Source organism: Mus caroli, unplaced genomic scaffold, assembly GCF_978045245.1.
Source record: "Mus caroli unplaced genomic scaffold, Mus_caroli_1 scaffold_1, whole genome shotgun sequence".
Classification (NCBI taxonomy): domain Eukaryota; kingdom Metazoa; phylum Chordata; class Mammalia; order Rodentia; family Muridae; genus Mus; species Mus caroli.
Genome location: NW_028227256.1, coordinates 21443590 through 21470566, shown reverse-complemented (window position 1 = coordinate 21470566; position 26977 = coordinate 21443590). Strand labels below are relative to the sequence as shown.

General features: G+C 39.8%; 1 protein-coding gene across 2 annotated transcripts in view; it reads left to right on the top strand.

Annotated features, from left to right (window-relative positions):
- Col19a1 (collagen type XIX alpha 1 chain) overlaps positions 1–26977 on the top strand; it is a 314640-nt gene that overhangs the window by 184590 nt on the left and 103073 nt on the right. For both annotated transcript variants that reach the window (XM_029483553.2, XM_021163060.3), the window contains one exon: positions 21465–21518. In XM_029483553.2, coding sequence (XP_029339413.1) covers positions 21465–21518 — 54 coding nt within the window. The remainder of the gene's footprint in view (positions 1–21464; positions 21519–26977) is intronic.

Here is a 26977-nt window from a genome sequence, read left to right as displayed (position 1 = left end):
GTGGGGATGTGTAAACTTCTCAAGTTGTCCCCAAGTTCAGTTTCCAGAAACCATATTGGGTGATTATGACATGTAACTCCATCTTTAGGTGACCCAACATGCTCCTTAGCCTACACACACATACATATGTGTAGACACACACACACACACACACACACAAATAATAAAAGTTTTAAAAACCTACTAGGTTTTAAAAATTATTATTATTACATTTTTAAAAATTAAATGTAAACATCTAGAAATATAAACATGCCTTGTTTTCTATTTTCTATTTTAATATCAATATTTCCATGTAAAAATAATGTAATGTGACTATCAGTGGCAGAAAACCAATTATCAAATAGTGTGTTAATCATGGTGTTTTATATCAGTCAAACATTATTACCAAATATACTTAAAATGTGATCAGTTGCCTTAAATTTTACATTTCTCAGCAAGGAAGTTTTGTATGTAAACATTACAGATAGCCAAATTCATTTACATGTGGGGGATAAAATTTAATGAAGTACACTATCATAATAGGGTAGATTCCTAGAACTGGCTACTAATGAAAACCTGAAGATGAATTTTGAAGATGCAATATCACTTTTCCCATTTTATAAAAGTGTAATTTATGAAGATGACTCTGAGCTTGTGAAGACTAGTTTGAAATTTCTTTTTCCATCCCCTTTGACCAATGCTACTCATCTCACATATTCATGAATACAATCACATACTCGTGATGCCAAAACACAGCAATGAAGCTCTTGTGATAATGAGTACGCCCTATAAGAAGCTCTGTCATTTCAACTTGGTCTGGAAATTATAGAAATCATAAAGCAAGCTCATTTTTAAGTGCAAAACAATTTTGTTCAGTTATAACTGTTTTTGTTTGTTCAAAGTGTATAATAGACATTTTATATTGGAAATAAGTATTTCACTAATAATTTATAATCAACACACAGGTATATATTCATTGTACATATTGTTGGGCTTTATATAGACATTTTCATTCAAGACTTTCATTCAAGACATTTTCATTCATGTTCTTTGACCACATTCCCCTTCTGATATCACCCCTTCCCCAACTCTTCTCTTGCTATTCCATTCATTCCCCCCAGACATCCCTTCTTCTTCTATGATGTGTGTGTATGCACGTTCCCATGTACATAATTTTATGAATTTGTATAAGATTCACAAATTTACAATGTATTTGCCTTTCTAATTCTTCTGTGTCTCTTAATATGACAATCTCTGCTTCTGTCCATTTGTCTACAGATTATTTAATTTTATTATGATTTATAGCTATACAAAACTTTGCTGTGTAGATGTACAACCTTCCCTGTATCCACTCATATGTTTAAAGACATCTAGGCTGATTCTACAATTGCTATTGTAAATAGTGCTACATGGGTCAATTTTGGAAGTTATGTTCCCAGAAATGAGTCATATGATAAGCTTTTTAGCTTTTAGGGGACTGTCCAAACTGATTCCCATAGAAGCAGCACCAATTCACATTCTTAACAGCCATAGGGTTCCCTGTCTATGGATCCAGCATTTGCTGCTATCTGTTTTCTTTATGATAACCATTCTGAATGAGAAGAAATAATATGTCAATATAGGTTTTGTAGATTGCTGTTGGTATGCAGCTGAGGTCAAGTGCCTCTATAAGGCTAGAGCCTATGATAGGGCAATGTAAAAGGAAGGTGGGGCTAAGAGTTTTAGAGAGAGAGAGAGGACAGGGGATAGATGGGAGAAAACAAAGGAAGATGGAGAAAAAGGAAGAACAGCATCTACATGGCTTGAAATGGCCACAGGTAGCTATGGATATCATAGAAGAGCATAGAATAATATACTGCAATTTGTCTAATCTATGTGGGCAGCTTGTATCAATATCAATTGAGTTTTGAGTTCTTTGTGTAGGCATTTGGGGGTTGAGAATTTATTGTTATAAATCTGACTGATAAATTACAAGCCTCTAGAGTTTTCTTTATATGGTACTCGAGGTTTAGAGCAACTCTTGGCCGACTGACGATAGAGGATGGTTGACTAGGAATGTAAGGGATTCAGAGGCAAGGAAACAGGGAAAATTGGGTATAGCCATGTGGGTAGAGAGACCGCCATTGTTGGTGAGTAGCTGGAGATAGGGTAGATTGATTTTTAATAATTACACACAAGGTTTAATTTGCATTTCCTAATGGCTAAGAATATTGATCATTTTCTTCCTGTTTCTTGCCTATGAACACATCATCGTTTGACAACCGGTCATTTTATTAGCTTGCTTACTAATTGAGTTGCTTGGATTTTTTTCATAATTAGTTTTCTAGTTCTTTATATGTTCTAAATGTAGTCCTCTGTCAGACATGAAGTTAACAAGGATTTCCTCCCATTCGGGAAGCTGTCTTTTCCCTCGGTTAATTATCTCCTCCACTAGGCAGTGGTACTTTGTTTTGTTTGTTTGTTTGTTTGTTTTAAATGTCATCCAAATCCATTTGTCAAATCCTAGTTTTATTTCCTAAGCTATCAGAGTCCATTCTAGAAAAGTATTGATCTTGCCCATATCTTTAAGTATTTTCCATATTCTGTCATCTAACAATTTCAGAGTTTCTGGTCATGCAGAAAGAATTCTGACTTTCAGAAAGGTGAGAAGTGGGGGGATCTTAACTTTATTTTTTTACATGTGGCTATGCTGAATTTCTAGCACCATTTGTGATAAGATTCTGGGTTTTTTTCTCCAATATATATCCTTAGTGTCTTTATCAAAAATTAGGTGGGTATATACATTTAGACATTTTGTATATAAATACTACAATCTATACAATTTCGTTTTATACTAACTAAGAGAAATATGTACATAGCCAGGTCACCTCTCAGAATGAACCAATAGAATGTGCAGTATACTCTTAGCTGTGTTGTGTGTTAATAGGATTTAGGATGCCAACAGCCATATGTTCAAAGTGAGGCTAGTCTGTTCTATTATCCATTCTCCTTTATTCTGGGTGACTCAGAATAATTCCCTTCAAGTATCTATCTATGCAGGGCCAAGCAACCAGTGGGTCTAAAAGTGGTGTTTAGATGAAATCTCTCAAAAGATCTTTTAAGAGGAAATAGGCATTCACTCCTTCACTCTTTGGGGTGTTTTCCTCTAAAAGATAGAACATAAATGACCAGAACAGGTAAAGTGTGAATAGTCTGACTTCTTTCTATAAGATCTGAGGATATGTCTTACACAACGAGCTTAAAGAAATGACTCCCTGTGTGACTTTCCAGAACTGAAATACCTTAAAGCTCAGAAAAAGTCTGAATGCGTTGGGTGTAATGCAAATAGCCAAGAACTTACAGTCTCCAAGACATCCTGGGAAGGATTTGTGGGGGGAATTAACTCAAAGGCAGAGTTTAAATTTATGATAACTGGTTATTTTTATGTAGGGCAGACATATCTGAGTTTAGAATAGGTAAATCTGTCTAAATCATAAAACTGAAAAATTTCAGACCACTTCATCGATGCTGATAATACAGGCAACATCAGCAATACAAATAGACTTTGTATACAAATATTTGTAAAATACAATACAAATACAACATGTGACTTTGCACTTCCCTATATTACCCCAAGGAGTGTCGTCCCTTAGCAGAAACTCCTCTGTGATGAGGGTTACTATTTCCACTTTCCACACAAAAAATGCTGAAACATAAAGAACTTACGGATACTATGTTTGGGATCACAGAGCAAGACAAAAGTCAGCTTATAACCAGTTCCTCCTGACCAATTCTGTTCATACAACAGCTAGGTTTTCCAAGATGTTTTAATATATAAATAAATCATAAATCAATTGGTGGTCTATTAAGACACCACTAAAGATATAGAGCATAGCAGGACATATAAGTGTAACAACACAAATAAAAGTGAATTCTAAAGTCACATGTACACTATTCTCTACTTACTTGCCTCTGTCTAGCCCACTTTGGAGAGAACCCTGATTCATTCTCCTACTGATCCTTTAGAACCACTTTCCTGCTTTCCTCTCCCCCTCCCTCCCTCCTCCTCCCCTCTCCCTCCCCTTCTCTCCCTCCAGGCATACATTCTTCCTTTCTTCCTTTCTTAATTTTGATATTGTAGAACAAACGTAGGGTCTCATGCATATTAAGTATATGTACATTGTACCATTGAAACACAGGCACATATACACACACACACACATACATCTTTGACACTTTTTCTCTTCCCTTACCTAGAGTTTGGGTGCTGCAGAGTGGTTTGTGGGGGAAGGAATGTTCTGTACTATATGCCAAGGGCTTTCTTTCTGGCCCCTCCCCAGCTTCAAACCTTGCCAATACAAACCATTCATTTCATAACTTAGTGCTTTCTATGGCAATTTAGTTATTTCAATTTTTACTAATAAAACATTAACTTATGTATAAATTCCACAATGTAAATCTCAAAGGGCATGGATTTTCAAGGCATATAGACCTAGGGTAAGTACAGCTTCCAGGCACTGGTAACATCTCCTATCCTCATATCCTCATATTGTGTCAAGGTCTCAGTTTTACAATTATTACAAAACATACTAATTAATATTAAAATATTAAGTCTAGAACTGTGACTGGGTATATATATATACATTATATATATATATATATATATATATATATATATATATATGTGTGTGTGTGTGTGTGTGTGTGTGTGTGTGTGTATGTATATATGTATATGATAGATAGATTATATATATTATAGATAGCATATATATGTATATATATACATACATGTATATATGTGTGTGCGTGTGTGTGTGTGTGTATATATATATATATATATACACACACACACACACACATACGTAGAGAGAGAGAGACTGATATTGGTGCTTATAATTGCTAGCTATTATATCAGAATTACTACATTTACCACTAATTAGAGCACAGTGAAATCCTGTAGCATGAATTCCAGGGAAGTTCAGTGGCTCATATAGACTCTCAGAGCCATCTCTGGATCTGTGGCTAGCACACTTGCCCAGGCTACTCTATGAGTAAGTGTCACTAACCACCAAATCGTTGGGAGGTTTGAATCTAGCCAACAGTGGTCCTCAGGGTAGGGCTAAAGCTAAATGAAAATGGAGAGTTTTCTTCCTAAGTCCCAGTACCTTTATCCTGGCCCCTGACTCATTAAAGCCAGTTCGTGCACTGCCCTATGGAAACTTACAGGTGCTGTTGGGTGGATTTTCCACTTACTGGGGTGCTAAATAAATATTTACTATCATCAGTTCCCCCAGAAAACTAACTTACATTTAGAGCTGTTACAGAATACGTTTGACTCTTCTTTTTGTCATTAGACAGACACTTGTAAGAGGAGCTGCACACCAGAACTAGGCTATTTATAACACAGGATGACATGGAATTTTCAGGAATGTTTTATGGACTACAAATGCTTCATCCAGACTTCCCATTCTTCTTCCCATGCCTTGATGTTATAAAATATGTCAGGAGGAATTCTTAAGGTCACTATATCTCAAACCTTTTAGAACTATATACTGTTTCAAACCTCTAAGACACAGACTTTATTATCAGCTGGCTTAGATTTAATTTCAGCTCACTGTTTGTACTTAGATATAATTTGTAAATGTTTGCTATTACTTTTGCTGTTAGAGAGAAGTGCCATAAGATAGTTAGTTTTTGTTTTTAAAAGCAGTTGGATAAATTAAAATATTTGAAATGAAGCATCCTGTCAGAAAACTTAATGTAAAATTGACATTACAAGATAAGGTTTTTCTTGAAGAGGATAATGATATGTTGTGTAATTCTCCCATCTCTTAGCTTGTTAGTCCTTATATTGGATAAAACGTTTGATCTTCTTGGTGTATCCCAGTATAGATAACTTCAAAAGCAACTTTAAACTTTCACTTATAAGTAAGGGCACAGTAACTTCTATACCCTTTACTTAAGGATAATTCCTTTCGGGAATTTTGCCTACTATCAATGGAGTTGAGCACTGGCAGTACTTTAAAATATTGAAACACAAGGATAAATATTAAAACATAATGCATAGTATATACGATATTTACATAACCCAGAAGAGTACCAAGGACCAGAAGAATACCATAAGATGTGTGAGACTGGCTACCCATGGGCAGAGGAAATAACTCTTGATTTGGAAAGGATTTCGAAACAGGCTTCGTGGACATATTGCAATCCCAGCTGGGACAATAAAGATCTGATATTCAGGATATCTGATAATGAGTTTGAGGATACCACAGGCTTCATAGTAAAACTTTACTGCAAACAAACAAACAACAACAACAAAAGAATTCCTATTTAAACTGTGGAGGGGGGCTGTTTATTTTTAAAGAAATTTAAGAAACTATTCTGAAATTATCACTATTTATTTATTTATTTATTCTATACCTGTGGAAATTTTATCGTTTGTTGTGTTACTCATTTTGAATAAGCTATGTTTTTAAATTTGTCTTGGGAAGATAATTTCAAGAAAATTTACAAAGGTTTGTATTTACTACAACATTAACAAAAATAGCAACATAAACATCGCTATATCCTAAAGATGTTTCAAGATATAATTAATCTCCCAGCTTTGATGTTGATGCTTGTCTATAAAGTATAATAATGAGTGCAATCACAGCTTTCCTCATTAGTAGAAGCTCATCATTTCAGAAAGCTATATTCACTTCTATTTTCCTTATTAGCTCAGACCAAAAGCAAAAACAAATATTTAATGAGCACCAATTACATTCCCATACATTGCAGCTAGAGCAACAAACACAACAAGGGTGCTTAACTCTTTGCTGCTGACTTTTGTAAATAAAGTTTTATTGGAACACATCAATGCCCTTTTTTGTTCACATAGCCTCTTTGATTGCTCAACAGTAGAGATGAATAAGTATGTGAAAGTGTATGACTCTCGAAGGCACTGGTTCTCAGTCGTCCTAATGCTGTCAATGTTTAATACAGTTGCTCATGTTGTTGTGACCCCCAACTATAAAATGATCCCACTGCTACTTTATAACTATAATTTGGCTACTGTTGCGAATGTAAAGATCTGGTATTCAGGATATCTGATATGTGACCCCCAAAGGGATTTTGGCTCACAAGTTGAGAACCACTACTCTAAGGCTAAAATACTCACTTTCTTTTCATCCACAATAAAAGCTCCCAACCTCTGTGATATACAAAAGCCTTTGTCCTTCGTGGCACCCATTCTAACACAGATATTCACAAAATAAGCTTTGTGTGTATAACAGCAAGAAACAAAGTATAATAAAACAGCCAGAGGAGACAGTTTGTATTGGGAAGAGGGCATCAGAGAAAGTGTCCCAGCAGAGATGACTGCTGGCCAAAGATCTCACAGAAGCAAGGGAACAGACTCTGAGGGGATCTGGGGAAATCTCTTCAGCAGAAGGAGCAGATGTAAGTTTTGAAGTTTCTGCTGAAGTGATGACGTTCCTTATTAAAATATAAAATATAACCACAACCAATACCACCTATCGATAGTATGTCAGTGTGGGGCCATTGCTACTTTAGCCATTCGTGTTGCTTTAAATAATGATGGGCAACTTGGCTTTTTTTTGGGTTTCCTTAACTTACACAGGGAAAAGGCATACAGCACTAAGAAAAATACACATTGAGATTATAAATGTGTCAATGACTGGATCTATGTATAAATTTCTATTTAATCTCCAGTAACTGACATATATTCTTCATGTAGTAAATGCACAAATACCGATCACTTATGCGATATTTCCTTTCTTATTTCCCTACTCCTCTGTGTTCCTTATTACCAGACTGTTTCTCACTGAAGTAGTAAACAAATCTGTAATTTCGATTGTTGCTCACATTAGCTTTTATGGTTTTCATTACTAATGATCTCAAAAGTGTGAAGCTTCTACTTCAAGAGCCCAAATTTCTACATGGACATGAGAATATGACCATGTAATACTGAAGGCGTTCACAGACTACACACTGAATTTTCCATTTTGTGTTTGAGATTTCGACACCAAATAGATTTCACTTGCCTGTATTTTGAATGCATTTAAGTCAGATTAATTTTTTTCTCAATACTAATAACCAATCATTTCTACTGATGAGTGGTAGTTCATGTTCTACCACGATTTGTTTAACCTGACTCTCACTGTAGAACACCTGTGTCATTTCCACCTTGGGGCTGCTATGCACAAATCTGCTTTGAATATGATTTTTTTAATGTTGAACACGATTTATCTACTATTTGAGAAGTGCAAGCATATTGATCAGATAGACACCACCCACGACTTATCTACTGGCTTCTTGCAAAGGATGTACACAAGGTCATGTCAGCCAATATTCAGCATGGATATGGGAGGAGACAGGGCGGCACTCTAGCTGGAGCACTATTGGCAGTGGGTGGCCTCTGGGGAAAGGCAAGTCAGCTTTCTTCGGGAATGTGGCCTCTGGTAGGTTCCCATGTTCCAGTGGATGTCCCTATCCCATGTACATATGGACAGCTCTCACTGGACTCAGTGGATCATAAAGAACATGAAATAGAAGAGGATGAATCAGGCTCCATTAAAGTGACTTTGCAGATTGGTGGTATACTACTATGTCAGGGAAAGAGAGCAGCATAGCTTTCTTTAAACCCTCTTCTTTTCCAGTGATTGGTTTCCCCAGACATGATCCAGTGTGGAGGGCTATGTCTATCACTAACCTCTCAGAATTCTCATTAGCAACTTCACTGAGACCTCTAGCCATCGTGGGGCATCTGTCTCCTGAAGGATGGCTCTGCTTCCCTCGAGTTCCTAAACTACGGGCTAGTCAGAAAGCAAATGAGACAGTAAACTATGCTTTCACATTCCCTACATCTGGTTTAAGCGTCCTTTTCCCTCCATGAGGTCTTTCAATTTAGTTAGGCCAGCCAACTGACATATTGCTCATTAATCATACATATTAACTGGAGTAGTTAAACGTTTGAAATTCAACTTCTCACTCTGTCCACAGGGACTAGATCTTGTTTTCTCAATGTGATGACACATGCTTCAGACCCTGCTAATTAGGACTTTCCTTTGGAAATTTATCCTGACATGTTTCAAGAACATTCTTCCCTCTGGAGTTCAAGTTCATTAAATTATTAATATCCTTGTATAAGTCTTGTAAGGATCACTAACATAATAAAACTTTCTCTGTTTTAAAAACCACAGCTCATTGTGAAGGGAGAATTGGATCTCTCTTCTTCATCCCTTTTCTGAGTAGCAAATAATAGAGATCACAATTAATAACATATAATGTTGAATATAAGGTAAAATTGTCTTACTATAATTAAGTCCTAAGCAGTTACACAAATGTAAGGAGGCATCATTCTAAACATTCTAATGCAGATAGCCTAAAATGAGTTCGACAGAATTCCTCTGTTAAGTTGTGGGAGTGTAGCAGGTGTACTATGTAAGCTATCCTCCACCTACACAGGCACCTATATCTTCTTTGCAATATGGCCCTTTAAAGGCAAATCTCTCTGGCTCCCAGTGGCAATCAGCAAGTGCAGCTCAGCAGCCTAACTAGGAGCCCTTGATGTAATTTGCAAAGCCCAGCATAATCCGGCCACTCTGCCACTCACTCTTCACCAGCCAGCTGTTTCTCACTAAGCCCCCACTCTGCATCTCTCCCCTCTGCTGACGGTTCATCAGAACTTTATGGCTCCTAGCCCTGCTCCCTTCAAATCTGTTCTGAAGCTTTCCAGAATACTCTTAAACAGTTAGCCTTCCTATGTAAATGTTGCTTCCCTCTCTTGGTGTATTCTTCTATAAATTTTGTCCCTATCCAATATTTCTATATTAATGTTTGTTTATTACATATGCAATAAATACCCACATCAGTAAATATCAGTGATGGTCCACACGGGTGGCTGGGATTCAAGTCCTAAATCTGTTGCACATTAGTCAACCTTTAATAAACTGCTATGTCATACACTCATCTCACTTATGAAATGGCATCCTATTGAAGGAAATTATTAAACAAATATGTATAAATTGCTTTTAGTGGTGGATTGTCTGTTCAAAAGTCTTGTGTTATCTCTTACATTCATTGCCCACAGTGGAATATAAGATTCAGGATTCAAGGTATTTCCAAGCTTAAGTGTTTCTTGGATGGTAAATAAATGACCAGGGATATATGAGCTCAAGATGAAGATGTCTACACTATAGTGAAGAGGTGACAGGTAAGCAAGGGAGAGGCTTATGGGACAGGTGAGCAAAGGTGTCAGGTAAGCAAAGGAGAGGCTTATGAGACAGGACAGACATTTCATGTAATTGAGGCAGTCATTTTTGTTACATTTGCTTTTAGGATGTACGACTCCATGTAGCATTACTAGATGCTAGGAACAGGAACTTCCCTAGAGGGGAACAGAACAAAAGTCAACAGAGAACACAAGAGGAAAGACGGAAGTGGTCCAGGGGATTTACAGCAGCACCTGCCTTACTCGGAAGTCTCACTTTTATTCTGCAAACTAGAACTGATAAGAGTGTAGAGGAGGCAGATTGATAAGGACAGAGTCTAAATTACTTTTACCCACTTGTACTCTCAACTGACACTCTATGTTAAGTTTAAGCTGTTTAAGTGAAAAATAACATTCAAATTAAAAAATACATCCCAGTATCTGCACAATGGCATGACCCACGTGTTTGGGGTTTGAATACCACCAATATATTTTCCGGATATTTAATCAATTGTGCAAGAAAAAAAAAAAAAACGGGGTGGGGACTGAGGGATACCTGCAGAACACACTAGATGCAGAACTTCATGGTAGAGGACAGAAATAAGAACTACAGGTGGCACGTACAGCCCAGGTGTGCTGGCCAAAACCACTCCTGTCCCATCTTGTCACTAAGGGTATATAATCAGCCATCTTGTCACTAATGGCATATAATCAGCATAATGCCAGGCACCTCTAAGCTCTTTGCTCTTTCACGGGCCCTAACATTCCAATTCCTAAGGATATGTCTTCTAAAGTGTCTAACTCCAAAACTCTAAAACTGTGTCCTATAAGTACCCTGATGGAAATCACAATGTAAGAATTATTAGCAGTTTCTTGGTGCTGATGCTGGCCAGTCTTTTTTCTTTTTCTTTTTCTTCTTTCTTTCTTTCTTTCTTTCTTTCTTTCTTTCTTTCTTTCTTTCTTTCTTTCGGGCTCATTGTTGTTCCTCTGACTTAGACTCTGGCCTTAGACGTTGTGAACTTTGTGGGTAAATGTCACCATTTTGTTTTAACTTTAGCAGTCTTAGTAAGAAAGACACTATCAGATACCTGTGTCATTTATCCTTCTTCCTGCAGATTTAATCTGCTCTAAACCTGAAGCTAGACACTTAACCCTGCTAAAGAGTGAAACATAAAAATGCACATCACTGAGGAATTATGAAGGGGATTGGTTCTGGAGATGAGGAAAGCTGGTCATCAAGGGGACCAAGACAACATGAAGAGCAGAATCTCCCTTCCCAGTCGGGGAACATTCTAAACACAGGGGACAGGCACATTTTCACCATGTCACACACTTGCAGTTTCCTCTCTCACCCCTGTGGCACAAGGATGTCAACAGACATCACAGCATATTCAAATTCACCTCCAGCCACCGTCTACTGCTGCTCCCCACTAGGGACAACCAGGAAGATCCAAGTGCTCAGCAAAGAGCCAGAAAGTGGGGATGAAAGAGCAGGGCTTTGCCAAGGTAGCTGGATGCCCTGTCAAAGCGGAGTGGAAGTTTGGGTTGACCTGCATAGTCGGTGGAGGGAGTGAGGTAAAGGGACAGGAGAGCAAGGAAGGAACTATGGGGAAAGCAAGTGGTAAGTCAATGTGCCTGGAAGAGAGCACAAGGCTGCCTGTTCTGGACCATTTCAAGAGCTGTGGTCACTGAAGGACTAGAAAAGGCAGGAGGAGAACCAGAGAATAAAATCAATAGTACAGCACTAGACAAGAGGGATTCATTCCAATATTCCATGGTACAGAAGTAGCTACAGTCTACAAGTTATCTTCTATTTCTTTCTTTCTTTTTTTTTTTTTAATGTAAAGAGAAAAATTTAGAGGTTCCCAACACATGGAAGTGGCGGGTGCTTGAGAAATAGAAACACTAGTAATGCTAGTTATTATAAATTGTAGATATGTATCAAACTATCATACTTCAGCCCACCAATATATACAAATATCGTACGTCAAATAAAAATAAGTAATGTTAAAAAAAGAATTACAGAAGCAGAATAGCTGAATTGTGAATGATTAGAATTTCCCCACTGAGGGAACATTAATCCTATTTTAATGAAGTATTATTATTTAATTCAGATCACTGTAATATCCTGAATAACAGGATATCCCAGGGGTGGAGTTAGGCAATAATGTCAGGACAACTTGTAGTCTGCTTTGAAAAGCTATTAGTTTCTAGTGAAGTCCATCTAAAGAAAAGAAAGGGTAGCCAACAAGTTGATGCAGCAGGTTAAAAGCACTTATCACCAGGCCTGAAGATCCAAGTTCAAAGCCTGGGACCAACCTAATGGGAGAGGAGTGCTGACTTCTCTGGAAGTTGTCCTCTGATTTCCATACACAGGGACCTTGGCGCGGCCACACAGATATATGCACACACATGCGCACATGCATGCATGCACATGTACACACACACATACACAAAAGGACTGGTTAAGAGACAGGGAGACAGAGAGAGACAGAGAGACAGAGAGAGACAGAGAGAGACAGAGAGAGACACAGAGAGACAGAGAGAGACACAGAGACACAGAGACACAGAGACACAGAGACACAGAGAGAAAGGAATAACTTGGAAGATATAAGATCCTGTTGCAGTGCAGGAGTATGGACTCCTCTTGCCACAGTTCTAAACTTAATTCAGACCTCTTATTCCTACTAAATTACATATTCTCCCCAGTCCTTACAAGAGCCACTTGACTGATCCCTGAAGTAACAAGACCTCTATGCCTGGTGTCGTTGCTGTCATAGATGTATTTTTAAATATCTCCTAAGATATGAAATGCACTTGGGATTATTACACATTCCTTACATGAAAACTCATTCATTTCTCATTTTTTGCATATATCATTGATTTTGAAACTTAGTAACTCTTTATAACATTGGTCATAAATCTGATTTCTGTCCACAAAAGTAAAAAAGAAATTCAAACACCCCAGATAGACGGTAATGTTTTCCTGTGTAATGAACACCCCATTCACAGTTGTGTGTGCCAGTCAAGACCAAGTCTAATCTTCCTTAACATTTCTCTGATACCTGCTCATGCTGAGCTGGGGCCATGGACTTTGTGAAAGCCAGTCAAAAGAGCAGGGAGCCATTAAAAGGAGCCACCTTTTCACTCGGCAATGCTGAAACAGACACAGTTGGACATATATTTCAGCTTGGGGGTCTGGTGCCTCTTTATTACCCTTGATTTAAATCTAATTGCTGCTGTAACTCCCTCTTTGTCCTCATAACACTTGCCAACAACCAAAAACACCTGTCACATAAGGACCAGTAGCCCATTATCTGCATTCTTTCCTTCTTAATGCTGATGCAGAGTGAAGTGTTTATAAAGCAAGTGTCTAATTTAAGATGCACGTGCGCTATTACTTCAAGTCATCCTGGAAGGATCCGGTTATGTTTTACCGTTGCAAGTTTGCAGACGCCATTCATTTAAATAGCCCTGCCTGCCTGCCTGCCTGCTTGTTGACAGTAATAACCCTCTGCCAGCATTTTCACTTTTATTTTTATCTTTTTGCAAATACTGATGGATTGACAATATATCCTGTAAATAAGTTTGTTACATTGTGAGAATATCTTGGTCTCATTTTTAAGGTTTATTAAAATGTACATTAAGATATGTATCACTAGTGGGTGGCTTTGTTAACTTTTTTTTTTCACCAAATGTACACATTCACATAAGCAGCACCCTGTTCAAGAAGTGGAGCATAAGGAAATGGCCTTTGTGGTTTCTCCCATAAATACCCGCCTTCACATTGGGTCACTCATTGTAACCTCTAACCACACACGCTAAGTCTCTCGGCTTGGTCATCCATATAAACTGATCAACTTTAAGTTTTACAATTTTTAGATTTGTTTTACTTTTTAACTGTGGGGGCAGGCAAGGATGACCGACATGTGCACCAGTTCAGGTGCCCATGCTGACATGTAGGGCCATCAGATTCTCTGGTGTTACAGATGGTTGTGCTAACCAATAGCCATTTCTCCAGCCCCAACATTATGCTTGTAAGGAAGATGTATATTGCTCTATATAGTTCAAGTTCATTCACTTTTAAATGTTAAATACTACTCCATAACTTATTTTGACTCTTATGATCATTTGACTGTTAACATTAGTTTTTATCAGTCTATTTGCATAGCTCAGAGTGGCTTGTACATTTTAAAGAACATATTACTTATTTTTTGTTGTATGTATGTATGTATGATGCAGTGGGGGTTGGTGTTGCTGGCATGTACATGCTACGGCACACAGGTGCTGATCAGAGGACAACTGTTTGAAGTCCATTCTTCTCTTCCACCTCTCTGAGGATTACTATCATCAAACTCATGTCGCCAGGCTTGTGCAAGCTCCTTACTCACCGAGCTGTCCTGCCAGCTCTGATTGCACTTTTGTAAAGGATTTCTCTTGTATTCTTTAGAAACTTTCTTTGCGACATTACAAATACTTTCATATGACAAACTGGACATTTGGATAGAGTAGTAGAAAGATAGAGGATGAAAGGAATTGGCTTTTTGTTGTCGTTGCTACCACATTCCGAAGATTATAGCGTATAGCATAAAATCAAGCACCCTTTCCATGTTTGAGTATATGGTATATTCACATTGTTGAGAAACAGAGCACCACTTATTTTCCTCCTCAAACTGAACTTCCCCTTTAGGAAACCCCTCTCTTCTTGCCCTCCCATCTCTGGGAAGCAACCATCTGCTCTCTGAGAATTTGAATACTTCCTTACCCATAGAAAAGAAGTCACAAAGTTTTTGCCATGATTTGACTAGTTTATTTCACTGAGTCATGTGATCAAGTTCCTCCCTGGCCCATGTTGTACCACATAACAGTGCCCTTCCTGCTAGCATGAGGACCAGCCTACCATATGTGTGCATCACACTCTGTTCAGTCATCTCGCCACAGAAGGACACCTGCAGCGCTTACATCTCATGTTGTTGAGAATACTATCCCAGTGAACTGTGTGTTACTAGAGTCCTAGGACAGAGGCCTGACTGTGGGGGGGCCCAAGAGACTAAAGCCAGTTACCCAGCACCCTGAATTTCTAATTAAAGAAATAACTGGAGGGTAGAAACAGGAAAATAAGTTTTCATTGTAGTCACACTAGGAGGATATCGGGTGTGGTGACTTCCTCACATCATTCATGTTACTGGCAATAGAAGCAACAAAAGCTGGGGACCAGGAGGCACGCACAATTAAGCACCCTTGCACAGACTGTGGTTTGACTGATTGTCATCTCAACTCGGGCTCTGATGGATTTCCCGGCACAGGGAGATGACTGCCTGCCTACAAAGCTCACTGTTCCTGGAACTCGAGGGTAAGCTGGAAAGGAGGAATAGCTAAGGAATCGTACATGCTGGAGTGAGGGGAGTCTGTCGGGGCCATGACTGGAGACTTGGGTGCTGTCTCAGTGGTCTAGAGCAGAGCTTTGTTAAATCAGGCCGTCACGTGCCATTAGGGACTGTGATGTTCCTCTAAGTCAAGAAAACACCTGACTCTTACCTTAGTGTCTTTAGCCTCAGAATGGGAGAGAATTAACTAGTTTAACTTGGAAGCCTTGTATTATGAGCTGTGGACAGACCTCCTTCAATGATTAGCATGTTTTTATGAATCATTGAACAGAAAGATAAAGAAAGGAAACAAGAGCAAAGGAGACAGGCCAAGTAAAGAGGCAGAGATCCCAAGTTTCCCCCTGCTAGGAGTTACCTGTGGGCTCAAGTGCAGGGTCAGCATAGAAGTATGTACTGGGGTATATTCCCAGAGATCCCATGCCAGTTCTCCTTTTAATTTACTGAGGAGCTCCATATACAATGGTGGCACTATTTGATGATCCTGCAAGCAGTCTATTAAGGCTCCCTTTCCCACATCCTTGTCAACACTTGTTATTTCCTGGGTTTTTATTTTTATTTTTATTCTTGATAAGTAGCCTTTCTACTCATTGTGCAAGTTGGGAATTTTATAAGTAATCACTTTTGTAATCATCAACAAACCAGTGACCTTTATAGCAACAAAACTTGGATACAAACACAGACACACACACACAGACACAAACACACAGACACACACACGGTTTTTCTATAAGAAAAGAGAGAGCTAGCCCAGCCTGCCTGCTTCTGAACTTGACAATGATTATTTTCAGTTTCAAAAAATCAGTCAACTAATTGAACATTTGGGTTACATTTATGAGACATGTGGGCTCTATAGGGCTTTTTACAGATGCTGATTCACAATTCTGAGAACCCCTGCTTTGGAAACTCTGGTGTGGGGCAGAGGCCAGGCATGGTAACTGGCTTTCTGGGTTTGAGCATATACTGGTCTTTGATCATGAGGCAGACGTCTAAATTGTAGTTCAAAATCTTTTTACTGTTGCCAAACAGAAGACTCTCTCAGGTTTCCAGGGAAACCATTTAGAGTCCATCTATAATATTATGCTTTCTACCTTGGTTTTCAGGACTGCATTAGATTAGCTTGATCATAATAAGGCAGGAATGGTAGATCTCTCTGTGCTGGGAACTTTGTGAAATGAGATTTATCAAAGTTGCTACTGAACAAATAGCCCCCTGAGAGCAGCCACCCTACCTCGGGCAGCCTTCCCTAGATGGCAGTCGTCTGAGGTAGCTGCAGGAGATCCCTTATGAATATCCAAGCTCCTGCTGTTTGCCTTGCCTTACAGTGGGCCTTGGGATGAACAGACAGAAACAGGAGTTGGACATGGAGGGCAGACATGTAAGAAGCATTCCTCCACCAACATCACAGCCTTCTCCCCAACCCGCGCATCTACACCCCGCGCATCTACACCCCCCACCTCCAAGACCCCGTGTCCCCAGCCAGTGCTGCAGAACTTGATGAACAAAAACACAATTTAGAGATCACACTGGGCTCTAGATCATGGTTGTCAGCCTTCCTAACGCTGCACTCCTTTAATACAGTTCCTCCTGTTGTGCTCACCCCCCAAGCACATTATTTCCCTTGCTACTTCCTAACTGCAATTTTGCTACTGTTATGAATCATTACGTAAATATCTGTTTTCCAATGGTCTTAGGCAACCTCTCTGACAGGGCTGTTCTACTCCCAAAGGTGACCCACAGATTACAAACCTCTACTCTAGAGAAAAGAGAGGAATCTGATTTTAGTCTTCATACAAAGGAGAGAGGCTTGTGCCCATTGTGTTAGCAAAATTATTAGCAATAAAGCACTCCTTGAATTTTCCCCCCGAACAATACAATTTACAGTACAAAAAAACAAAACAAAACAAAACAAAAACCAAAAACCACCATTTTTTTCTTAGTTCTGAGGTAGACTCTAGCTGGTGTGAGTGTAGCCATAGTCTTACAGGGCAGAAATAAGAGAGAACTCCTGGGGATTCTAGGGGGAAGAAAGACAATAAAGACAACATCTAGAAGTAAATGGGAACTATTAACATCCGTAGAAATTATGGCTCCAATCCCTCTCTCATACACTAAAGCTTCCCTCATGGTTCTGTCTGCCTTGTGCCAGAGTGCCCTCTGCAGGTCACTGTGACCTGAAATCCCAAGGTCTTGCCAGCTCCCTATGCTATGCGTACTACAGCTAAAAGGGGGGTAGGGGTGGGGGGAGTGTTGCTCTGTAAAGCACACACTTAAAATTGTTCAAATATGCTTCTGGAAGTTACCAGACACTCAGGCCTTAAGCTGAAAATATGTGCTGGCTGAAGTTACCCTCACAAATATGTTCCTTCACGTTTATAACCCTCGCAAATATCTTACTTGCTTGTCCAGGCTTAGGAAGGATGTATGAGCAGTTCAGCCCTCTCTGACTCTAACGGCATGCACAGCGGGACTCTGACAAGGCTAATGTAACAGATCATGTAAATCGGTGGGGAAAGAGGGAGTCTGGATGCTTGCCCTCCATACAGAGCATGGATGCTTTTGCTCCCTATCAGTGTTGTTATGACATCTGACACTTGCCTTGTCTTAACATAAACTCTGTGATAAAAATTGATCAATAGCCTGACTTCCCTACTTCCAGCCCAAACAGATACTCATTTCTCTTTTGAAGAAAGGAGAATGCAAACAAACCTGAGCCTGTAGTTTTAACTCGACCTAATGCATGATTACAGAAGGAATGGGTCCTCTGCTTAGATGATGCCTTTGGTTCTATTTCTAGGACTCTTGTGATTTAAGAAACTACAATGCTTCTGTTTCTAAGAAAACTCTTTAGTCTTGCTTAGTCCTCAGAAGCAACAGACTTGCATTTAGTAAAACTTAAATATATTGACTTTCAGAAAATATATACTGCAAGACTAGATGTATGTACATATACTCTATATTAAATACACAGACGATAAGATTACATATATATTCCAATCTTACAGTCCCTTAAAGAAAGCTAGAGTTTACAGCACTTAAATAGGCAGCATATGAAAACATCACTAATTGTATGACTTTTGTAATTTAATATTTTTTGGTTGTTGTTCTGTGAATGTGAATTTGGGAGTATTTATGGGAAGGGCGGGTTTTATTTATTCTTTGGCAATCTCATACATGTCTGTAATGTATTTTTGATCATGTTTTCTATCATTATGTTTTCTACCCATCTCCTTCAGAACTAATCTTTCCCAACCAACTCTTCTCCTGCTTTCATCTCCAAGAAAGAAAGAAAGAAAGAAAGAAAGAAAGAAAGAAAGAAAGAAAGAAAGAAAGAAAGAAAGAAAGAAAGAAAGAAAGAGAGGGGGAGAGGGAGAGAGAAAGAAAGAGAGAAAGAGAGAAAGAAAGAAAAAAGAAAGAAAGAAAGAGAGAGAGAGAGGGAGGGAGGGAGGGAGGGAGGGAGGAAGGAAGGAAGGAAGGAAGGAAGGAAGGAAGGAAGGAAGGAAGGAAGGAAGGAAGGAAGGAAGGAAGGAATATAGGACCTGCTGGGCTTGGTGAGGGTTGTATAGGTATGAGGCAAGCATGGGAGTGGGAATATGGACACTTACCAATGACCACATCCCTGAGGGAAGCTGACTCCCCGGGCAGCCATTAAGCTTCTCCTTTAGGGCCAACCTCCTGAGGTCTTCCCCTATTCACAACAGAATGTTGACAGCTAAATTGTGTGCAGGTCTGCGCAAGGATTCGCAGCTGCCTGAGCTCATGAGTGAAACAGCTGTTTGAAACAGAAGTCCTTAATAGTTTGAGCTTTACTTATCTCCCATAGCAATGGGCACATTTTATCTCCCGAATCACAATGTAATATTTGTTTGCTTACCTACAGATCCACCCGGCATTTAAACTTCCTACCCAATTTCAAGCCTAAATAAAATTAGTGAATGAAATGGGTCTTTCTGTGTGTCTTAGTTAGGGTTCTATTGCTGTGAAGAGACACCGTGACCAAGGTAACCATTATAAAAGAAAACATTTATTATTGGCTGGCTTTCAGTTTCAGAGGTTCAGTCCATTATCAGCATGGTGGGAGCAGGGCAGTGTCCAGGCAGACATGGTGCTTGAAGAGCTGAGAGTTCTTCATCTTCTGAAGGCAAACAGGTGTCTCTCTCCTGTACTGGGTGGAGCTTGAGCACAGGAGGCCTCAAAGCCCACCTACCTAGTGATACACTTCCTCTGACAAGGCCACACCTACTCCAACAAGGCCACGCCTCCTAATAGTGCCATTTCCTGTGGGCCAAACCACAACACCCTACTTACGCTCACAACTCTCACACAAATCAAAAGCACTGAAAAGGTGGAGCTAAAGTTGCGCTGTTTAGGAAACAAGTTCAGAAACGTTCCTCATTCAGAGCATATAAAGTCTAAGAAAATGCTTGCTTATCAAATAATTTAACTAGGACAGGGCCTGGTAGCACACATGCCTTCAATCCCAGCACTGGGGAGGCAGAGGCAGAGGCAGGTGGATCTCTGTGAGTTTGAGGCTAGCCTGATCTACAAAGCAGAGTTCCAGGAGAGCAAGGACTGTTACACAGAGAGACCCTGTCTGGAAAAACAAACAAACAAAGAAAAACAAACACAAGTAATTAGGACCAGAGCGAGGACCCAGTGGGTACCCCAGGAAGCCATATGTAAATCTGAAACGGCAGACCTAACTCCAGAAATTATATTCTGACCTCTACTCAGACCCCATGGCACGCACACATATACAATAATAGCAAATAAAATTAAAAATAATTGTAACTAAATTCTTTCATGTATTATTAGGCATGTGTCTTAAGCATGTTAGCACAAGCCTGCATTTCTGGCCACCTGTAATCCAGGTGGTTATAAATTTGGGAGTATGAAAAATGAGCTACAATAATGATCAATATGTAAGAATTATACACTAAGTTCACTTATCTAGACAGAAGAAAAGAGCTAGGTCATATTCTGTAGGTAGAATATACAAATTTGTCAATGCAATGCTTTTCAAATTTTAGTAAATGTAAGAGATACTGGAAGTAATTCTGACATACAAAATCATGGCTCTGAGCCCCTGGGTTTCTTAACCAGTTTCTTAACTAATCAATCCAGTCTTCCAGTCCTTGGGTACCTCCTCTAAAATTAGAATTCAGACCCACTTTGAAATATTTTTTCCTTTTCTCTTTCCTTTCCTTTCCTTTCCTTTCCTTTCCTTTCCTTTCCTTTCCTTTTCTTTCCCTTTCTTCCTTGCTTCTTTCTCTTCTCTTCTCTTCTCTTCTCTTCTCTTCTCTTCTCTTCTCTTCTCTTCTCTTCTCTTCTCTTCTTTTCTTTTCTTTTCTTTTCTTTTCTTTTCTATAATGTATCTGAGCTTTGCTTACACTGGTGCCTATGCACCACGTACCTACAATGCCCATGGAGACCAGCAGAGGGTGACAGAGCTACCAGTTTTGAGAGATCATGTGTGTGCTGGAAACTGGACGAGTTTTCTCAAAGAGTAGCCAGGACTTGTAACCACTGAAGCATCTCTCCGACCCCTGAAAAGCATTTATTATTTCACCTAAATTGCACTTTTTATTTGAACAAAAACTGCAGAGTCACCATACAAAATGGTGGTTTTAAGTCATCTTTCACATACTGTCCTGATATTGCCAGTGTCAAGATTGTCTGCATGGGTCAAGAGCAATTAGAATCTGTTCATCTCAAGAAGTGTATTTCCCACTATGGTCAAGTAAAACTGCCCCACAGCTTCAGAATTCATTGATGTTCAAGAGTCATGTGCTCTTGGAATTCTTTCTTTTTTTTTTTTTAACTGTCTTCCATATTCCTACTAAATACTGTTGTGTTAAAAATGAAATTAAATGACAATACTTATTATCTATTTTTCTTTTGGTTTCAAGGGAAGACGAGGGAAAACAGGACCCCCAGGAAATCCAGGACCTCCAGGACCACCCGTGAGTAAATAGGCTGTGGCCCCGTGGCAAAACTGAACCTGCTTCTATTTCCCCTTATCCATGCAAGTGGGTTAGGCTGTCAGCAGTGCGTTGGCGTTGACTAATATCAATTACAAAACTAAAACAAACAAACAAACAAAGCAAGAGGGCCTGAATTGAATTGGGCAGGTACCAGCTTTGTAGCTTTTTCTTTTCCCCAAACACTTTATAAAATTTTCAGTAATCATTTTGTGTTTTGAAGAAGAAAAGTGAGGGCACACTAACAAGCACACTTTCTGTCATTTCTAAACACTTGACATGGCTTCAAGACAAGTGTCTCTGAGAAGGAATTTAAATGGTGAAGGCATGTATGTGAAGTTGGCCAAATGCCTGGAACAAATGTGCTGGACTCTGGAGTAATTCCCAACTACTGATAGATGCCTTTTCTGAAGAGCCAGGAAGACTATGAAATAGGTGACCACACGAAAGGATTTAGAGTTCTCACCTCACAGGTTTCAGATTATTGCTAACCTAACGTGTTTGGGGGTGGCGTGGGCATATGTAAGGATTAGCGTCTACACTCAGCTATGGTTCTGATTCAGAGCACTCATTAAATCTTGTATTGGGAATAAAGGTGGTTTATGAACTTTTTAATATAATAAAATAGCCAATTTGTTAGACTGAAAAAAAAAAGTTATGTAGACTATAAAAAAGGGTTTATGCTTAGGTCAGCATTTGCCTAAGAAGACATCAGGGGGCTGAGCCACTGGTTGTTTTCTGCTTGGTAATTGTGATTTGTGGGAACTCTGACTCCCCTAAATGACTAAAATCTTTCCTTTCATATAAACATTATCCAGAGTCTCCCTGGGGTACAGTCAGTTGTCAACAGTTTGAGGGGTTTCCCATCAGAGGATAAATTGATGGTCTGTACCTAACTCACTCACTGTCTGGTCGAGAACAACACTGGAAAGAAAAGTAAGTCCTGTAATTGGCTCCCTGTGCTTTTCTCTCAGCGAACGCTTTCTTTTTCTACAACTCCCGAAAGAGAGCTGCTATTTCCCAAAGGACTAGAAATGAAGAGAGTTATTCACAGCGAATCACTTCAAGGTCACAATAACTAACATTTTGAACAAATAGTTCATCAAAAAAAAAATCTAATTGCACCCAATTCACACTGTTCAAGGGTTTCACAAACATCTATTTGGGGGTCCTACTAAATGCTTAACTGAAACCGGACTTGAAAAACTGAATAAGACCCTGCCCTTGCTTTGCTTTTAGGAGATTTGAGTTCAGGTCAGAAAAATGTGGGGTGCAGATGAACATTCAATGAAGATAACACAGTTCATTTCCTGGAGGAATTCACAGAGAAGAATAAAGGTTGAGGCTTTAAAGATTGAGAAATAAACCAAAGAGAGCAGGCGAAGGAGCAAGCTGGGTACCTCTTCCCTGACAAACATACACCTCCCCCACCCCACCCACACACACCACGCCACACCACACCCCTACATACACACCACCATACACACATACCACACCCCATCTCCACCCCACCCTACAACCCTATACCCCCAGACTGCCCACCTCACACACACCCACACCCTATCCCCACCCCTACCTACATCACACATAACCCACCCCCATCCCACCCATATCCCACTCCCTGCCACCCCCCCACACACACACAGCATACTACTCCACAAACCCTAGATGTCCCCCACACCACCCCTCCATACTACATCTCCACCCCACCCCATGCCACCCCACGTGCACACCCACCCCACCCCTCTCCCCCAGGAAAGAAGACAGTGTGAACAAACACCCAGAATGTAAAACCTCTGATGGGTAGAGGTGGGCGCCCTGCCACAGACAGCCCAGGCACAGCCAGAGGCCAAAAGGGGATGCAGTCAAACCTTTCCAGGGTCCTGGCAAACCCCGTGGAAAGCTATGAGAGTAAACAGAGGGCCTAAACCGGAGAGGGCCTGGGCCAGATTTCACTGATGGTCACTCTAGCAACACAGTGGAAGCAGATGGCTGACAGCAAGCAAGACCAACTCTAGCTATTTATTGCTTCTGAAGTCTCTGCAGGGCATTTGTGATAGATAGCTGCTTGGCTGTCCTGCAGAGCTATTTGTATTTGATTTCCATATAGAGTGCAAGGTAGAGAGGAGCAGTCTAGTCTATTTTTAAAAATTTTTTTTCTGTCTTTTCTAGCATGTGCTTTACATGAGCCCTACTCCATGACAGGGAATAAGGCGGCTAAGAGAACGGGTGGTCAGGCACTAAAATCTTCTGGTTGAGGTTTGAGATGGTGACAGTACGCGCATCTTCCCAGTGGCTTAGCTTGCGCCGTTCCTAAAGCAAGCATGTGAAGGGCTTATGACAACTTCAAATGTAGAAAAATAAAAATAAAAACCAAGAAGAAATAACTTTACCTCTTATGAGGCAGTGATTGAACAATATAGCCCTCAAATGAATGAATAGCTGAAACATTTGTAACATTATATTTGGGCAGTTTTTTTTTAATACATTAGTCAATTTGATTATCAGAAAAGAACCTAGGAATGGAAGTCTTCAGGAGCACTGGGCAAGCCTTTGATGTCGGAGTACTTGATTCAGTGTCCTCCTGAGACCATTCTTCCCCTTCGGGATTTAGATGCTCTCTCAGTCAAAGGCAGTGTTTCTCTGGTGGAATGTCAATGGAGACAAAAGGAGTAGAGACTGGGGTAACATCTTTGAGGGCCCAAGGCAACTCAAAACTCAAAGTAACTGAACTGCCTTAGTCCGTCCTTGACCTGAGGTTCTTTGTTCCGGGGACAAACTTATTTTCTCACTTCCTTAAGAAATTTTTATACCAAAAAGCAAGTCATTTCGAATGAATAATTTTCTGTAACTTTAGAGTCAGCTAGTGAGATGTGTGTTTATGTTTGTGTGTAGGTGGGTGTCTGCATGTGTACATGCAAGAGACTATCTATGTACCTGGAAAGTACTATATCCAAAAATCATAATAGCTAACATTTTAAGAAAATTAAATATCCTGGGACAGAGAACAAAATCCTAGGAGATATTGACTATCCATATTTGCTTTTCTGTTACTGAGATAAGTCACTCTGACTAAAGGCATCTTGGGGAGGCAAGAGTTTATTTGGCTTATACATCCAGGTCACAATCAAAGAAAAGTCAGAGTACAAACTCAAACAGAAACAATAGAGGCATGCTACTCACTGACTCGAGCACTGGCTTGCTCAGCTAGCTTTCTTATACAGTCCAGACTCACCTGCCTAGGGATGGCGCCACCCACAGTGGGCTTGGACCTTCTCATGTCAATCACCAATCAAAACAATCCCTCATAGGCATGAGCATGGCCAATAGAAGCAAGGCCATTCTTCATTTAAGGTTCCCCATTGCCTGGTGATTCTAGGTTGTGTCTAGTTGACAGTAATAACTAACCAGGGTATTTACTCAGTCTGTTGAAGTAATGTTATGAGACACTGTGTCTCGAATGTCATATCCATGACTACAGATCAGTTCACCACATTTCAATTTCATCATCAGGGAAAATTTATCTTTTCAGGGAAGACTTACTTGCTGTTCATACATGTAATTTACAGTTGGTTGCCTTCTGTTGAACATATATTTTAAAATGATTTTGTACTGTTTCCTGTCAAACAGCAGACCTATCAATACTTCCAAATTTCCTAAATGACTTTGCCAACTTGTCATTTTATTTTTTAGATTAATATATCATTTTCCCTCTCCTTCCATCAAACCCTCCCATAGGCCCCTCCCTGCTTTCAAATTCTGGGCTATTCTTTGTTTTGGTAATTATTATGGCGGGGGAGGGGGAGGTTCCTACACCCCTTTGTTGTCTTTAAATGTCTGTAGGGCTGTTACCCCTCTTAGACCATAGAATTTGCAAATAAAAGACACAAAAACTTTTAGATTGATAATAAGCCTTAAAATGATATCAACCTTCTATGCTATTTTATCTACTTTCCTGTGGTGATATCACCTGAGATATCACTTGCCATGTTCTGCCTAGGCCACTCCCACTCCCACAGGAAAGCCCTGATGGCCATGAGCTCCAATCCACCCACCCATCGCCATCCTCTCTCCCTCATCATGGTCCCTGCCTGAGACCCCAAGCCTGGAGACCTTCCCTCTGCCCTTCTCCACTGCCCAGCCCAGGCTGTAGACATATTTTTTAACCAATCAGGAATAACTTGGGAAACAAAGTTTACACAACAAAAGCTGATATCCATAAGAATCTGCTCATTTTGGATCAACCAGGATCTTGAGGTATACAATTTAACATTTGAATACAAGTAGCACCAGACCAATGCCCTACATGTCTTTCCATTAATTTTTTGTTATATACATATATGCATATGTACATATATATGATATATATGCATATGAGTATACATATATAGTCCTAAATATAATCTGCTTGGTCTCTATAATGATACTTCCTTTGGTATTAGATAGCCAATTGGTGTGCTCTTCACTAAAGAAGGCTTTTTTTTTTTTTTTTTTGTCAGCCCTTAATAATGTGTAGCTCTATGATGAGGCCTACAGTCTTTCCCTGTCCAAGTTGACATGTCTATTGTTGCTGTTTATTCTAGTTTACCTCATGCTTCAGCCGTTGTGTGGTGAGACTTTATGGGTGTAGCTTCTGATATTTCTCACAGAAACAGCCTCCCAGCAGACTGTGTTCTTCTGGCTCGTGCAGTCTTTCCAACCCCTTTCAGCGATGATCCCTGAGACTTAGTTATGGGAGTAACCTGTAGAGGTACCAATGGGACTGGGCTCCACAGCTCTATGCTTTGATCAGTGGTGGTTTTCTCTAATGGTCTCCCTCTGTTGCAAAGAAAATTTCCATGCTGAGGCATATGGGCTACACTTATCAGCCGAGATACTGGAAAATGATGTGCGGCACCTAGCTGGGTGGAGAGGATGTAGGTTAGGGTTTGGGTTTTTACCATGTCGTGGACCTAGAGCCTGCAAAATCCAAGAGCACAGTCCGGCACTCTGGCAAGAGTGTTCTTGAACTGTAGCATAGTGGAGGCTTCTGGATTCCCTCCTGCCTCTTACAAAAGCCACTGATCTTCTCATGAGACCCTCACACTCATGGTCCCATCTGATAGTAATTACATCCTCAAAGTGCCACCCCCATCCAAAGACCTGTTAACTCTGAATTTAGCGATTACATTTCCAGTGCATAAGATTTGAAGGGCTCATTAAACAATAGCAGAAGGAGAGCGTAAGCAGAGAGGTCTGAGATGAGTAATACCTTGGGATGTGCTAAGATTATAATCCAGAACAGTTTCTCAGAGAGACAAAATATAAGAACTCTAAACTCTCTCATCAGAGAAATAAGTCCAACAGAAAAAGTAAGAAATGCAGTAAAACCAGAAAGCTTGATGACAGCACGAGCTTGGTATTAGAAGCCATTTCCAGTGCGTTAAGGAATCCCAGAACTA